A 16807-nucleotide genomic window follows, 5' to 3' on the forward strand; every position below is an offset into this window, starting at 1 on the left:
GGTGTGAATAACATGTGTCCATATGGTACTGAAAATCTTTATCATAAATCCTTGTAATCCCTAAGATTTTCATGAAACCAAACCAAGGTTTTCCTCACTGTTCAGGGTCAGCATTTTTCATTCAGCGTATTTACATCAGCTAATTACCTTGTTTTTATAAGCTAAGGTTTTTATAATAACAATGAACCTTACTACTCTCTTTATCAAGAATTTTGGGTCGGGTTAACTAACTAACAAGTATCATTATGTTTACATAATGTTGATATCAATATGTATTTTAAGTATTAGTTCTAATAAGTTTCAGTCCTAAATCTGGTTCTAATGTAAACATATTAAAAAAGGTTTTGTTTTGGGTTTTTTTTAATATTTTATCTTTTGCTTTTAAATTAAACACAGCATGCTTATACAGATTCAACTGAGGACAATTACTATATTTAGCATTTGTGAACTTATAAGCATGAAAAAAGAAAAAGAAGGAGAAAAAAAGAAGAAGAAAAAATTATAACAATATTAACTAACTAAAGAGTAAAATAAAATAAGAAAATTCACACGGAGTGTGAGGCATGAATTATGATCAGTTAATTTTTTAAAATTCTAGAAATGGCTGCCAAATCATACAAAAACTCGCGAGATTCCCCTTTCTATCAAATCTTATCTGTTCCACCCTAGCCACAGACACCATCTCATTAAGCCACCTTTTAAAACACGGGGCCGAAGAAGACCGCCACTGTAAAAGAATAAGTTTCTTTGCAGCCAGCATACCCATTGTAATTATCTGTTTTTGTGAAAAGGAAAAAGATTCGATTGATGCAAATGATCCAAGTATAGCCAGTCTACCATCAAGAGGTACTTTTTTCCTAAATTGGTTTGAAAACCACGTAAAAATCTGGCTCCAAAAAGCTTTCAAGACAGGGCAATGCCAAAATAGATGTGCAAGGGAACCTTCACCGATATTACATCTGTCACATAAGGGGGATACAGAATTATAGATCCGGTTAAGTTTAAGTTTAGAAAAGTGTAATCTGTGAATGACTTTAAACTGGATTAGTTTATATCTGGTGTTTATTGAGCCTTTCTAAATATTGGACAAACAATTTGACCATTGGTCCTCAGACAGAGGAACACCGAGGTCTTCAGCCCATGTATTCTTAATTTGATCAGAATCAACTGGGATTGTAAAGCACTTGACAAACTGAGATATCAGATGTTTAAAATCTGCTTTCTGAATTATATCAAAGTAAGTATGACTTAATGGCTTCAGTGAAAAGTGTGAAAAGTTTCGTTGCACAAAATTTCTTATTTGAAGATAACAAAAAAAAAATGTGATTGAGGTAACTGAAACTTTTGTTGAAGTTGAAGGAAAGACATAAATTTGTCATCTGTATATAAGTCCTCAATGCATTTCAATCCCTTTTCTCCCCATTCTAAAAACACCCTATCCATTTTACCTGGTTTAAACAAGTAGTTATGTATTATTGGCATTCTTACTGAAAAGTCAGGTAGTTTAAGAGATTTTCTAATTTGACTTAATATCTTTAAGGAGTGTTTAACAACAAAATTGCGACTGATCGAATTATTAGAAGAACCCGTGTTAGAAAACAATAAGACCGGTAATGAGGCTTCAGATACTGTTGCTGCCTCTACCTGGAGCCAGATCGGAAGCTTATCATAACAATAATCAGTAGGCAAACCCCACTGCCAGTGCAATAGAGCTCTTGAATTTCTAATGTCTAAACACAAGGAGACCCAACCCCCCACTGGAAGTATTTTTTTGATATCGTCTTTGAGCTTGTCCACCATTTCCAAAAAATTCAATTTATAGAGAAGTTTGGGATTTTTAGAGATCTTAAGGCCAAGATAGGTAAAAGATGTAGTCACTAATTTGAATGGAAGTGAGCTGAGAAACTTTGGGCCTGTATACCAGGGTGGTTTCTTATGTTAATGGCAAGGGGCTCCAGAGCTATATCAAAAAGAAGCGGTGAGAGGGGATCCCCCTGTCTCACTCCGCATTGTAATTGAAAGGGGGAGGATTTATCTGCGTTAGTGAGAATGCAGGACACCGGACACAGATAAATCATTTTAATCCAATCCCTGAAATATTCCCCAAAACCAAATTGTTTTAGAGTCTCAAATATATAAGACCATTCAATCTGATCAAACGCTTTTTGGGCATCCAGAGAAAGTACTGCTGTTTTAGCGTCTTTTCCATAACCTGAGTAAATTGTATTTAATAATAAATGGACATTATTGAATGACCATCTACCAGGAATAAATCCTGTTTGATTAGGATGTATAATTGTTGAAATATGTTTGCTCAATCTTGTAGCTAAGACTTTGGTTATGATATTAAAAAAGTTTTAACTTGCTTGGTTGCTGCTTTCTTCTGTGTGCATATATTGGAAAAAGGAATGATGGCAAACTGCTGTAAGCTGGTTAAGGAATGTTTGCTGTGTTCGGTATCCTGGGACTTGTAGTATTTAACATTGGCTGGTATTGCTACAGCCATGGCTGTCACTGTTATTTAACCAGTAAGAAATTATGGACTAAGGAACGTAGTAAATATGATAATTGATGCTTTAATCTACTCTATTAAAAGACAGAGAGAAAAAAACACATACCTGTTATGGCCTGTTATTAAACTGCCATCAGTTGTAATACCATAAAAACAAAGAATAAGAAGAGAAATGGCTGTAAGGAAGTAAAACACACAGAAAGAAGAGAGAGACACACAGAGAAGAGAGAATTAAGGCTTATACCTTGCATCATCCCAGTAACAATAGGGAGAGTGCTTTTCAGAGGAAGGCATAATCCCATTTCCACATGCTAAAGAAATCCTCAGCCAAAGCCTAAGGCTGCACAACCACACACTGATCTTACACACTTACATCCCATAACACTTCCTCACTTTCCTTCTGTTTTACATGCACATGCACCCTCCCAAAGCACACACACTCAAACACACAATACTGTGGTTGGGCCAAACACACCAAAGCCTCTCTGAGCAGCAAATACAAATACACATACACACACACACAAGCATTTACACACAGACACTTTCACAGGCAAAGCTAGACATGGCAGGGGTTCTGTCGATGTTTAGAGACGTTATCCATCTTCTAAGAGTTATTGTCGAACCAGACAAAAGTTGGTTGGATACTAAAAGACTCCAGCCTTCTTTTTTGGACAGATTTCATCTTCTTATGTTCTGTCCAACATTGTCACATATGTATGGTTATGTATGGAGAAGATGATGTGTTGGAACTTTACTGTGCTTCTGTGTTTGATTTTGTCTTTGGTGTTCAGTCCAGTATGTCCATGTGTATTTGATGTACTCCAGCATATCTATGCTTGTTAAAGACACTTTGAAGCTTGAGAGGCTGTGTCCACAGTTTTTTAACTCTTTGCATGAGATAAAATGTTTTTTGTTTGTTTGTTTTGCTGATATTTCTGATAGAATGTGTTAAATATAGTAATATGTGAGCTTTAAATTGGCAGTGAATTTAGTTCCAGTCTCTCTGTTGATAAGATTTCTTCCTTCAACTATAGGGTTTTTCTATGGTCTTGAGCCATATGCAGGAGATAAGCAGTGAAGTTCTGCTCAGTAATAGTGCTATCTGCAGCCAGCCTGTGATGGTCTTTTCTGCTAATCTGTGTCATTGGCAGCTAAAATCATGTCTTTCTTTGCTGTAGACAGTAGAGAAAACTCCTTTGTTGCTTCTGCTGAATCTCTCTGTGTGAAACTAAACTTCAGATCACTGTGTTCCTGTGTTTGTACTTTTCAATATGAGCCATAGTTTACTGTTTGCTGACTTCTTTCTGTTTACTTAAACCATTAAGTTAACTTTTCCTCCTGTTGCTGCTTCAAAATGAAAGCTTTCTGGTGGCAAACCAGTATCCGTCGCTATGTTTGTGGAGCGTTACTAGCATTGCACATGTGATCTACCTGATTTGGACATGGTCTCTTCCTGTTTCATGAGCAGATCAGCTTTATATAAGCTGGGAGGAACAGTACCAACAGTTGTGCTCACATTAAAAGTACTCACATCTCCTAGTCTAAGTGACTGGAAACTTTTGTTTTCTCTATTTATGAACATTTATTGTAGTACTATTTTTTTTTTTACTTAATTAAATTAATTTGTCATTTACAACTTTATGGCCTTACAAATATCCAGTTTTTTATAGTTCAGAAAATAATTCAAGGTGCAATATGCAACATTTATTTCCAAACATCCTTGTAATACCACATTGTGTCTCCAGAGGTTATTTTGAGTCTCTCCAGCAGTCAGTCTGGACTCTGATGAAAAAAAGTAGCAATACAAAGTAAACAAGTTTTTCTTTTTTGATGCAGTCTATGATTTTGACCATAATTAACTACTGAGCAGTAGAACTAAAAAGTGAGACAGCTGGTTAGCAATTCCTTGTTTTTTGTACTCCTCGATCTGCCATCACAATCACTACAGCTACCTGCAGCAATTGTGTATCATACATTTTATTATAAAATTTATATTTTATATGTAATTGCCACTTGGTTTTATATTGCACTGATTTAAGTACCTTTAAAATCAGTTGTAAAATAAAACACGCATATCACAGCAGAAGAGCTGCTGCATTGTTGCAGTTAATGGTGATCTTAATATATTAAACTAAAGGGAATTACTGCAAAAAGCCTGGATACATGCTCTTAAGGTTTCCACAGCAGGTTCATACAAAGAGTGTCCAGTTTAGAGTAAACAATCATTAACCAATTAAAGCCATACTTTAGCTTTAGCTGCACTCTAGTGGAGACACGTAAAGACTGGCAGATGTAGTTCGGCTTGTACTGTGAACTTGGCCATTATAAGCAGCTGTGGGCAGCCTCACTTAGCTGGTATCAAGAACCTGATAAGATAATCTACTAAATACTGTGAAATCCTCTCACTCAGTGCCTTCAGTGCAAACCCATTAACACCTTCTTTATGTCATTTCCTGCTCCCCTTTCATCTCTCCAGGGTCTAATCAGTTCATTGGACGAATGCAGGACTTTAGATTTTATCCTACCACTTTGACTAACAGGTGAGTTGGACGAAGCTGAGAGACATGTAATGACTGGCAAGTGGGAAAGAAGGAGGGAGGAGTCATAAAATGACCACTGAAAATTAGTGTTTAGGAAAAGAGCTATAAACTATAGCACATACGAAAAGCATTCAATGTCTGTTTAGAGACTGAATAAAGAAAAACTATTTAGAAATCGTGAGAAATACACAAATACTGAACAGATTAACATAACAAGGAAGGAGAAGTATCATAAAGTGTTAAAGTGAAATAAGGAGGGGGCTTATCATTGCATCTTAAAATCCATACTGCTTCCAGAGGATTTTCCTGAGAATTCAATACAAAGCAATTAGTCTTTTGGTTACCAGTGATGTACTCCACACAGGGAGCAGCTGACAAGATTAGAGATGCACTAAACAAAAGGCTGAAGTTTCAAATTATGGCTTCGATTAACCAGTTTAAGCTAAATGTTTAGTCAAAAGGACATTAACAGGTGCTTTGAGATTTTTTCTTAAAATGGAAATCCATCAGATTTTTGTTTTACAGCGTTAAGTATATATATAAAGCAGTTATATAGTTTAATTTAACACAATTTAATAAAGAATGCTGTTAACCAATAACTAACTTATATTTTGGTTTAAATTTTGGTTGTTTTCTTCTTTTTTCATATCCCCAGTTTAGTCTGCATGCAATGACATTCTGTGTTTAGAATTTAGGTTTAATGTATAGTTTCTTCCTTTACCAGGGAGATAGTAGAGCTGTATTCAGGAGTCCTCCCTGAGCTCCATGTCCAGTCTGAGTGTCGATGTCCTCCCACTCACCCAAGGGTGCACCCTCTAATTGAGAGGTACAGTATCACAGTTTTTATTTACTCTGTACATTTTTTTCAATACTGAATATTGTAGCTGGAGTTGCTTTGTAATACCAAAACTAATAATAAATTAGTTTTCCTCTATTTAAAACACTAGTTTTATATTATGCTACCATTAACAGATATTGTATCCCCAATGCGGTTGAGGACACCACCAATGACAGAGTGTTAAGACTGAACCTTAATGCCCATCCACTAAGTTATATCAACGATCAAGACATGGGCACCACATGGGTATCTAAGATCATGACTGCACAGGAACTGGATGAAGGAGTCACTATTACAGTAGATTTGGCTAATGGACAGTACCAGGTAATGCACCTCATTTCAGCCATGAACCCACTATGTTTTAAGAAACATCCAATTTAAATATTGTAATTTATTTGTAATTTTGGCTTCATTTGGCAAACATGAGACTGTTTTTGAGAGTTTCCCTTATTTTTCCTGTGTTACTGTACTTTTGCAGCTACTATGACAAAGACTGTACAGACATCTGTCTGTACAGAATCTATAGGCCTGGTACCAAATGTTTTTCTTTTGTAGTTTAAGACCAGACCTGCTGTCTGGCTGCACTGAAAGGCTAATTCATTTAATAATTTTCATCAGGCACAGCAAAAGTATTGGATAGGTGCATCAGGTTTACTGTAAACTTATTTTTACTTTGAGATTTAGTGCTTGCTATGGATAGTCTAAGTAATGTAATGACCTTATAAGAAATCATTTTATTTGAACAGTCAACTAAATTCCATTGTTGTCTAGTATAAATTTGAAAAGCTGCAATTCAAACACCACAGTATGTATCTGCACTTGCACCTGTGTGTGTGTGCAGTGGACAGTTCTGTCTAAGCTCTTCAATGCCACACACACAGAGGGGCAGAGAGGGAGAAAGAGAGGAAGACTGCTAGATTTTGGCACTGTTGACGCTGGGGTTGTCAAAAGACTAATTCCTCTTCTCTCTGAACTGTGTATGTGAGTGTGGGCAGGATTTTGGGAGCTGTCCTGATGTGGTCACCCAACTCAAGTCCCTAGATAAAAGACACTCTCTGAGGTTTCAAGTATTTATGTTAGTAAGTGGGGTGGGTGTGGGGATTGTGCCGTAGTGGTGGCTTAGTCCACTCCCTACTGTGTAACCCAGTGTCCCAACCCACTCTGTAGTTCTAGATAACACTTAAAGAGAGACACACCTACTGTACACACAGGCACACACATGGTTTGTATGTGATAAGAGACTACTTCTGGGTGTCTTTTTGAAAAGGTGGAAGTGATGGCTGTCTATTTTCTGCTAAAGTCCTTAAAAGTCCTTAATTATAATTTAGATTGTTCATATTGGAAACTCAATAACGACTTTGAACAAAATTGCATTGTTTTAATTTGAACACAGATACGGATTATATTCTTATGTGAGCATGGAGTTCCATGTTGCATCAGCAAACTGGCATTTTCCTGTGGTATATTGGGGTAGCTTTGATATCTTAGTGTCTGATGGTATGCCCCAGTGGGAGGAGAAGAACAGTAAGGGGAGTAGAATGAATGACTTTACCTTGTCATGCTGCTTTTTTTTTGAGGTTTGCTAACCACTTGCTCAGATGTATTTGTATTTAGCTGGGTTTCCCTTTCAGTGCGCAAATCACAAAAAATGTAATTATTAACATTTGTTAAACATGATGCAACAGAGCACCTGACAAATGTCTTTTAGTGTTTCATTTGTTATCTGTGAAAATGCAGAAAATTAGTTATACCTTTTAATATAGCACGGTGCAAGATGACAGAATTTTTGTGACAAAAACTGAGGCTTCGCCATGGTAAGCTTTGCTAAATGCTTTCAACTGTATTAGAGTCTACAAGTGAACTGGTGTTCCAAGTCGTATTCTGTTCACGTCAACTTTTACGCCTCTCTCCTTCAGGTATTTTATGTTATTGTTCAATTTAGTGGCTTCATGCCTGAGTCAGTTGTGATCCAGAGAAGAAAGGCTGACCTCACAGACACTGAGAATAACACCAACACAGAGCAGCCATGGCTGGACTGGCAGTATATGGCCAGAAACTGCAATGTGTTTGAAATGGAGAACAACGGGCCTTTACTAAGACCGGACTCAGTCAACTGTTTGCAGCTGTCCAGGTAGGTTGGATGAAAAGTTCATATTGTTTACTATAAGGAGAGCTTTTTACAGGAAAGCTCAATATCTATTTTTAGATGTAGAATTTTTAGATGACTGAAGTGAAATTAATTGTACTGCCCACTCCTCATAAAACCCTTTGAAAACCTTCTGAACCATCATAACTGTGTCCCTTCACAGAGGTAAAGGGACACAGGATACCAGGAGGCAGAATAAAAGTCCAAAAATGTAAATCTGTAATTCAAAAGCAGGATCTGATCATATCCAAGAGATCAGTCAACATAGAAAATAATCCATAGGGGCAGGCAAAAAGCAGTCAATTAAACAGTCTAAAAGGTCATATACAAGGAGAACCCAACAAATGAAGTGAAAAACAAAACATTGACAAAAAGTGCAAGACACTGTAGCAAATCAGAAGTGCAACATAGGAGATAGATATATATATATACAGGGACGTGACTGGCTAATTGAAAACAGGTGTGAAGGACAACACAGGTGAGACTAATGAGGGCCTGGCATATAGTCATAAAGGAAGGAAAATTAACAAATACAGGAAGTAAAACTGACAATTTCAAAATGAAACAGGAAGTGATGCAATAGAAACCCAACATCATGAATAGGCTCAACAGCATTATAAGTGCTTACATATTTTTTCAAGGACTGACCACGTAGTAGTGTTGGTCCATGAAGAATGAAAGAGCGTAGACACATATTTACTGGGTTACATCACATTTAGTTCCATTTCTTTTATTATGAGCTTGATAAATACAGCAGATATCTTGTTGAATAATACACATGTAGTACATTTAAATTCATGCATTCATTTTTCCTAGTGCACAGGAAATTGCTGGCTGGGCTAGATTAGTATATTAAGAAATACAAACACATATAAAAATACATTTTTGTATACATGTCTCAGACGCTCTCAGTTGGCAGTAGATGTACAACTAGAGTTGGAACATAGTCTAACATACACAGTCGGACTAAATCTTGGCATAGCTTCTTGTATCTGGGGCTTAGTTGGCATTAGACAGAACAAGCATGAATAGATCACATGTGGCCATTACTTGTTTTTTTGCTTGACTTGGCAAATTATATCACATACAACCTTTAGAGTTATTCATATTACAAAGTTTGGCATGAGATCCGTTTAAATATGTATATAACTATGTTGTTTAATCTAGTATGCTTTTATCATGCTAGATTGAATTAATCTTACAAAACATCTGAGTCCATTGGAGTGTTTGGCTGGATACATTTAGACATGCCTTCGTCAGTTTAGATAATCCTTAAATCGTGTCATTACGAAAAGGTAAACAGTTAGTTTTCTTGATGAGACACCAAAAACACAAAAGGCAAGTGAGAGGTGGCACAAAATGATTTTGGTAGAAACTCTGATGTGAAGTTTTATTAGACTTTTTATTAGGTATTAATGAATTGTGTTGTCATTTTGGCAATTCCTTTGTAAAGGCCTAGATTTCTTTCATACTTGTACATTTACATATCAGTAATATGCAGTTGTCTGGGTTATTCATTATCTCATTAGTAACAATTGAAATATTGCTACTAATCCACAAGAATCTCAAATACTGTAGATTGTTTAATACTATAATTTTATGACAGTATTTTCTTGCAGCCTTCTTGTTTATTGCTATGAACAAACCTTGTCATGTTGCTGGCAACACAACTTAAAACACTGACATTCAAAGATGAAGAGCTGTTGCCCAATGCTTCTCCATATAGTGTTTACAGAAAGATTTGTAGAAGTAACTGTTCTCCAGAAGGCAGCTTTAGGATTGTACTCTATTACTTGGGCCTCAGACCAAATTTGGTGTTTGTGTTCTGTAGTTTCCTGGTAGATGTAATCAACCAATCAATCAATGATTTATTAGTGCAGCTTTGTTTGTTAGCAATATGGATCTAAACAGTGCTTTACAGCTACTCACAAATATAAATTTTGGTTATGTGATTGTGTTTTTATTTTAAAAAATCTAATATTTTCTTGTTTTTTTTTTCTAATTTTGTGTAATGTTTATGTGCATCAGTGACGTGCCCTTCTCAGGAGGTAACATCACATTCAGCCTGCTGACCCCTCAGCCACCCCTGAGGCCAGGTTACAATGACTTCTACAACACACCTATCCTACAGGAGATGGTACAAGCTGCCCAGGTCAGAATACATATGAGTGGACAATACTACACCAGAGCAGTTGGAGTGAACCAGCGACATAGATCCATTGGCATCAGTGAAATCACCATCAGTGGCAGGTGAAAATTTATAAATACTTATGCAGGCAGGTTAATGGAGATCAAGTAATTATATGGATTTGTAAATCATTGGTAGAGCATAGAAACTGAAAGACTGGTAAATGTGACATTTGTATGATATTTCTGGTAAACTGGCATCACACTGAATTTAGAAGTCCTAGCATGTTTTTTGCAAATTCACAAATTAATATAGAGGACTACTATAAGTGGCATGCTTCTAATTGTGATCCTGTTACATCCCAAATTTTACATACTTACGTGGCATAATTGGTTGAAAGAACTATTTAACTATCTTCCCAGTGTTTCTTTGTAAAAGTGAGTGAGAGCTTATATTATGACAAACACAGACCGCTGAGTTTCAGCAGAGCTTTCTGAGAGTAATTGTGAACACATCTCTTCATTAGACTGACAGAGTGACTGTTTTTCATGACTGTGGTAATTATAGGATTATGCAGGAGGCAATCATCTCTAACTCTTTCTCCCCCTCCCCCTCCCTCTAAGCTCTTTTAATTAGTAGCTTGTTACAGTGAAGTAGGAGAAACGGAGATTTAGCTGAAATCTCATCTGTGCATTCTTTATCTCTTCCTGTCTCTCACATCTTTCATTCTTCTTCCATCTCTCCACTGTCGTCATTCTTTATAGAGCAAGTAAATAAGTATGTTGAGAGGAATCATTTTAGAATGCGTGTTTTGTGAATGTTGGCTATTTTAAGCCCTGTATGTTAGACGCCTCTTAGATTATTGTATTGCATTACATTGTAGCACAGACATAACAATCCTATATTACAATACATCTAAATACAGAAACATTATCACCATGGTGACAGTTTAGAAACCCCAATATTTTTCTGTTCTCTGTTGTAGAAATAAAATAAATATCTCTTATCTTATATTTTTGCAAAATACTGGCTATTATTATATGCCTGCACTAGTTACTTTATAGTATGTTATGCCATTTGAAGGATATTGTTTCTAGTGTATTTATTTAATTTAAATATTTTGTATCATTAGAAGAGCAAAAAAAAAATTTGAACCAAAGTTTTTCAGCAAGTGTTGCAGAGCAGAACATAAAAAAACATTTCAGTAAGATGTGCCTGTTGCCCACAATTTTACATGTGCATTGCAGACATACGCATTTCATTAAAATCATACATATCCAAGTCATTTACACTGGAAATTAATTTAACCTCTCAGGTTCCAAGTGTAAAGTACATGTAGTATTCCTTCTTAGATACAGTGACAACAGAGTAAGTAAGCTATAGTGAATAAGTAGTTGTCCTTTGTCAAGCCTCCTTGATGCTCTACTCAGTCACTTCCATCTGCTAAAACCAAAGAGTATTTCCAGTAGTCAGAACACGAGGAAATGCAACTTAGGGTAGTGCATGGTCCTGATTCTGCTGTCTTTGGAGTTCATCTGTGAAAGTGGTTTAGGAGTCCCGCTTAAAGCTTCTTGAGTTTTAGCTTGCTCATCTTCCAGCATTAGTTGTAGTTTTTCCTTTCAGCTGTAAAAGGGTTATGGGCTGTTGTCTTGGACGAAGTTCTAATCTTGAGGTCACGGTCAGAGATCAAATTTTCTAACGATTTTATCGATGCAATAACTCAAGAAGGAAGTCATCAAGGATTTTCAAGTTGATATCACAGGTGCATCTACTACAAATCCCAGATGGGTTTGAATTCCAGTGACGCTGACCTCTGACCTTGACCTCAAGTTTTCTAAAAATCTTGTGAATGAATCGATGTAGGATTTTCAAACTGATACCATAGGTGCTTCGACCAAAAGTCTTGGATGAGTTCAAATCCCAGTGACCTTGACTTCAAGGTTAAGATGAATTCTGAAAATCTTGTGAATGTGATAATTTATGAATAAATTGATGTAGGATTTTCAGATTTATTAGGAGGCTGAGGGGTAGTACTGGTGGCCATGAGTTTCTTTTTTTTCTGCTGTTTTTGAAACAAGACAATTGGCTTTTAAAATGTGAAATGGTAGGCTTCAGGCTGAAGTTTATTTGTATGCCAACAAAGAAAACTGGATAGGTTACATCGCTGTTTGGTCAAAATGTGGAAAAAAAAATGTGGCCACACAGAAACCTACGATTTTAGTGCAGCCCAACTGCAATCCTACTTTGGAAGTTCTCCTCAGTTCAGGCTTCATTTGCTTTAAAAAACTGTTTAAATATCTTTATTAAGCTTGATTTTTTTAGTAAGAATTTTTTTAGTATATATTTTAATTTATTTTATTTTTTATTTTATTTTAGGACAGATCTCCAAAGCAATGAAGCTAAAAAGTGTGTTCTACCACAAATCAAAAATACTGTATAAAAAGGCTTGGTCAGGGGAAATGATAGAGATATTTTTATTAGGGGTGCAACGATACACAAAATTCACGGTTCGGTTCGGTTCGATACTTTGGTGTCACGGTTCGATATTTTTTCGATACAAAAAAAATGTTCATGCCTTTTTATTAATTTGTCATTTATTAAATTTTCACGGCACATTCTGCACCACATCTCTGTGCGTTCATCATTTGTTTGAAGCCAGCTCACCTCCTGCAACCACTTTTCCGAGAATACGCGCTTCTTTTGTGGTTCGGACTCCTTCTGACATTTCTTTGGAGGTGGAGGAACACCAAAGTAATTGCTTAAAGGAGCTTCTTCGACATCTTTAAGAGTTCTAAACAAATGTCTGTCCTCCTCCTGAAAATCTTATGTATGCAAACACGCGTTGCAACTTCTTATCTTGTGCGCGTTTTTATTTTGACAGCGAATGCGCACCTGCGGACCACTTATGTGCAGCCCTGGTTATTTAGCTCGTCATATTGCAGCCACAGAAATTCTTTTGTCCATGAAACCATAAAGCTGCACTTTCTTTTTGCCTTATAGTCTGATTTGTCATAACCTTTCCGTTTTGTCACTTCTTCACCCTGACCTGTCTTATTTGGCTCAGCAGAACTAAAATATATATCCTGCTGCTTTTACACACGCACTAACATAACGCTCAGCGATTCTCTGCGCGATCAACCTCTCACATGTTTAAGCTGCGGGAGATTTCACTTGTCATGTTTGCATAGTAAGCTAACGATTGATAAGACGATGTCAGAGGAATTGGTGCGCAAATTATCATCACTCACCAATCAGTGCTGTCGCTCTCTATACACAGTTCACGCGATTGCAAAGTGAAAGCAAAAAACAAGCGCAAATTCAAACGCGATTTCAGTATGTCACATATTGACAGTGGCCGATGCCAATGACATAATTACCCAGCTGCATTTCCGAAAGAATGCAAAAGCATTGACATATATTTTTCCTTCCTACGATAGGCCGACGGGCAGGGCAGAGATAGATTTTGGTAGCCCGACTGGAAAAAAGCCCCAGGACGTCGGGCTAGCGATTTTGCGAGCCCTGTATCTGATTGAGGAATCACTCATCTTTGGAAAAGAGAGTTTATTATGGAGAAATGTCTCTTTCCAAAATAAAAGCTATACTATACGCTTCTTCTGGGCTATATTCTCAGCAGCATATTAAACATATCAGGTCCCCATAAGGAGAATCATGTGCTAACGGCTGTCTAAATGACTCGGGTAAAGTTTGTAGCATGCGTGCTTGTTTTTGTCTTTGCACTAGGATGATGTCGGAGTAAATGTGCAGTCATATTGGTTGTGTTCCCACTAGTGCTGTCAGCGTTAATCTGAAATGACGTTAACATCACAACATGGCAAATCTTCGTTAACGAGCTACCGCGGATCGCCTCATGAGTGGGGCTGGAAGACGTCAACACATTAACGAGCTAACTGCGCTAACACACTAGTTCCCACCAATTGAGCATTGCTGGCACATCCAACATACTGTTTTACTTTTGTCCATGACACGCTTACCTTCAGGGTCATACGTCACATGAAAACCAAAATAGTTCCAAACGCTAGATCTGAATGAGGGTGGGGGAGGTTCAATTTGCCATGTTGCAACTAGCCTAGCTTCTGTCTCGCTAGTTTGCCCTATGCTCAGTGAATCTGCGTTCGACTACTCCGCCTAGGCTGCACTGTCGAGCGCAGATCCACTGAGCGCTCAACACAGACAGCACCGTCAGAAGGAAAGTTGATAAAATAAATAAAAAATGTTGTATTGTTCGATACATATGCGTACCGAACCGAAAGCACTGTATCGAACGGTTCAATATCGATACAAGTATCGTTGCACCCCTAATTTTTATATATATTTCTTATTTGATTAATAAAGTCACCTTTTAACAGAAAGTGGCATTAAGAGAACAAGAGGTGAAAGGATACACAGAGAGAAGAATGAAAGAGAGAAAGCAACTGAATATCTGAATGAATAATTAAATAACTGTCGTGTGCACACGTGTGCGCATGTGTCTGCTACCTGTTATGTTGCTTTAATGATTCTCAAGATGGCATTTATAAATGTTGAATGGAAACTTCCCAGTAGCACTAAGGAGCTCTTGACTGAAGCATTCGTGGAGGGAGAGCTTTTGCCATGATGTTTCTTTGCTTTTTCTTGTCACATTTAATAAGAGAATTAAAAATTTTCATCATCAAAGTTTTAAAACACAGTTTCGGTTTGTTTATTTTCAATGTTTCTTTCTGTCTTTGGGAAGGTGTGAGTGTCACGGCCATGCAGATCATTGTGATACCAGTGTGACACTATACAGATGCCTGTGTTTGCCAGAGAGCCACACAAAGGGGAACAATGTAAGTAACAAACATAAACTCTTATATGACAAATCACAACGACACTTTTAGTAGTATCTTGTGGGTAGTGCTTTATAAATAGTGTATTGTGAAGTCATTAGAATTTCATGTTGACAAGTCCTACATATTTTGGCACAACATTTGTGGATGGGTTTGATTTCACAATAATTAATATCTACATTTGATCCAGGCACACAGCACATATCATGTTTAAACTTAAAAAACACATACACACATACAAACACACACACACACTCATCACAGAGGAATCCCCTGGGGGAAAACCTCCTCGTGGTCCTAATTAAGCACTTTCCTTCTTAATGACAAAGAACTTCTTTAATAAATTATACAAAGATGTACGTAAGCACACATACACGCACACGCGCCTACACAAGTATTTATTTGAACACTTTTCTTTCCATCTTGATGATATGTTTATTCTAATGGTTTTTAAGAGGTCTGGAGGGACTGTTGAGCTTTTTCATCTTTCTCAGAAAATTGTTGAGTAAGCCATCTTGTTTTTGGAATCATGCAAAACCAGGCAGCAATGGTCAGCAGTCAGTGGTTAACAACTCATGATTTTCATGACAGAAAATTAGACCAAAAGTGGATAACAAGTAGTAAAGGAACAGATGAGAGCCAAATGTTAGTATGCATGCCTGAAATGAAATCCAGCTTGTTTATATGCGGACCACAATGCTAATAGTGATGATTGATAAAACTCATTTGATATTTAAGTTCATTTAGAAACGTTTTCATTTCATCACCATATGTAATGGAGAATTGCCTTTATCAATAATTATAGTCTGAAGATTATGACAGAAGTTTAGTTTCTGTGATTATGATTAAACTGATTAAACTGTGTATTCATTTATATCAACTAAAACAAATGGACCTAAAGTCTGCCAAAAGTTGTTTTCATAAAATTTTAGAGAAAATGGTTTTATGTGTATGTGAATTACTGGAATGCTACTTGCAGCAGTTAGCTGGGTAATTGCTACATAAGTTGTTAAGTAAAATATAGAATCTTTTTTGCAGTCTGTAGAGTTTCTGGTTATAGTTGCCAATCATTTAAGGTGAAACTGAAAGTACGTTGTGAGTATTCACACACTGGTAACAGAATGAGTAGTTTGACCTAAACCATCACTGTGTGACCAGATGTTAGTTTGACTGGAAGCTAATACAACTTGTAAGGTAGTAGTAGGCATCACCCTAAGAAAAACCCCTTGTAGTCTGCAGTGAAATGTTTGATATGACGGCTTCACCTCACTGTAGCACAGGACAGCCTGCATTATTCACTACTTATGTATCATTCATACACCTGTGTCTGTGCATTAGTTTTTGCATGTGTGTGTCTCTGCATGTGTGTATGTGCAACAGAGTACATTGATGAAGACGCACAGCTGTCAGCTAGCAGCTGTTAAATTTCTTTCTTTTACTTTGCTCTCAAATAACAGACAGCCTCCTACACACATGCATGTATTTAATAATTTTACTCTTACATGAACTTCACACTAAAATAAAAGTTATCACAGAAAGTGCTCTACACACACACACACACACACACACACAGAAACTAAACTTCAGTCGTAATCTTCAGACTATGACAAAAAATGTCCCCCTTTTTTTCTCCTTTTCTCTATTTTATACAGCACATTTGTCGTTCCACTCTTAGGTCCCTGTCCCACCTCCGCCCTCTTCTCTTTGTCGATCGCTCCCTCTCTCACACACTCTGTCTTTCTCTCTCGGGTCTCAGTTTAAATAATGTCTCAAATCGACTAGAACAATTACATTCCCTCAGCATGCATCTCTAATCA

General features: G+C 36.9%; 1 protein-coding gene across 1 annotated transcript in view; it reads left to right on the forward strand.

Annotated features, from left to right (window-relative positions):
- The window catches only part of ush2a (Usher syndrome 2A (autosomal recessive, mild)), a 217576-nt gene that overhangs the window by 30880 nt on the left and 169889 nt on the right, over window positions 1-16807 (forward strand). Inside the window, exons 7-12 of the mRNA XM_087834076.1 lie at window positions 4989-5052; window positions 5777-5878; window positions 6025-6214; window positions 7807-8021; window positions 10065-10286; window positions 14897-14990. Coding sequence (XP_087690202.1) covers window positions 4989-5052; window positions 5777-5878; window positions 6025-6214; window positions 7807-8021; window positions 10065-10286; window positions 14897-14990 — 887 coding nt within the window. The remainder of the gene's footprint in view (window positions 1-4988; window positions 5053-5776; window positions 5879-6024; window positions 6215-7806; window positions 8022-10064; window positions 10287-14896; window positions 14991-16807) is intronic.

This window comes from Neolamprologus brichardi, chromosome 1 (genome assembly GCF_056152115.1).
Source record: "Neolamprologus brichardi isolate AB-2024 chromosome 1, ASM5615211v1, whole genome shotgun sequence".
NCBI classification, from domain to species: Eukaryota; Metazoa; Chordata; class Actinopteri; order Cichliformes; family Cichlidae; genus Neolamprologus; species Neolamprologus brichardi.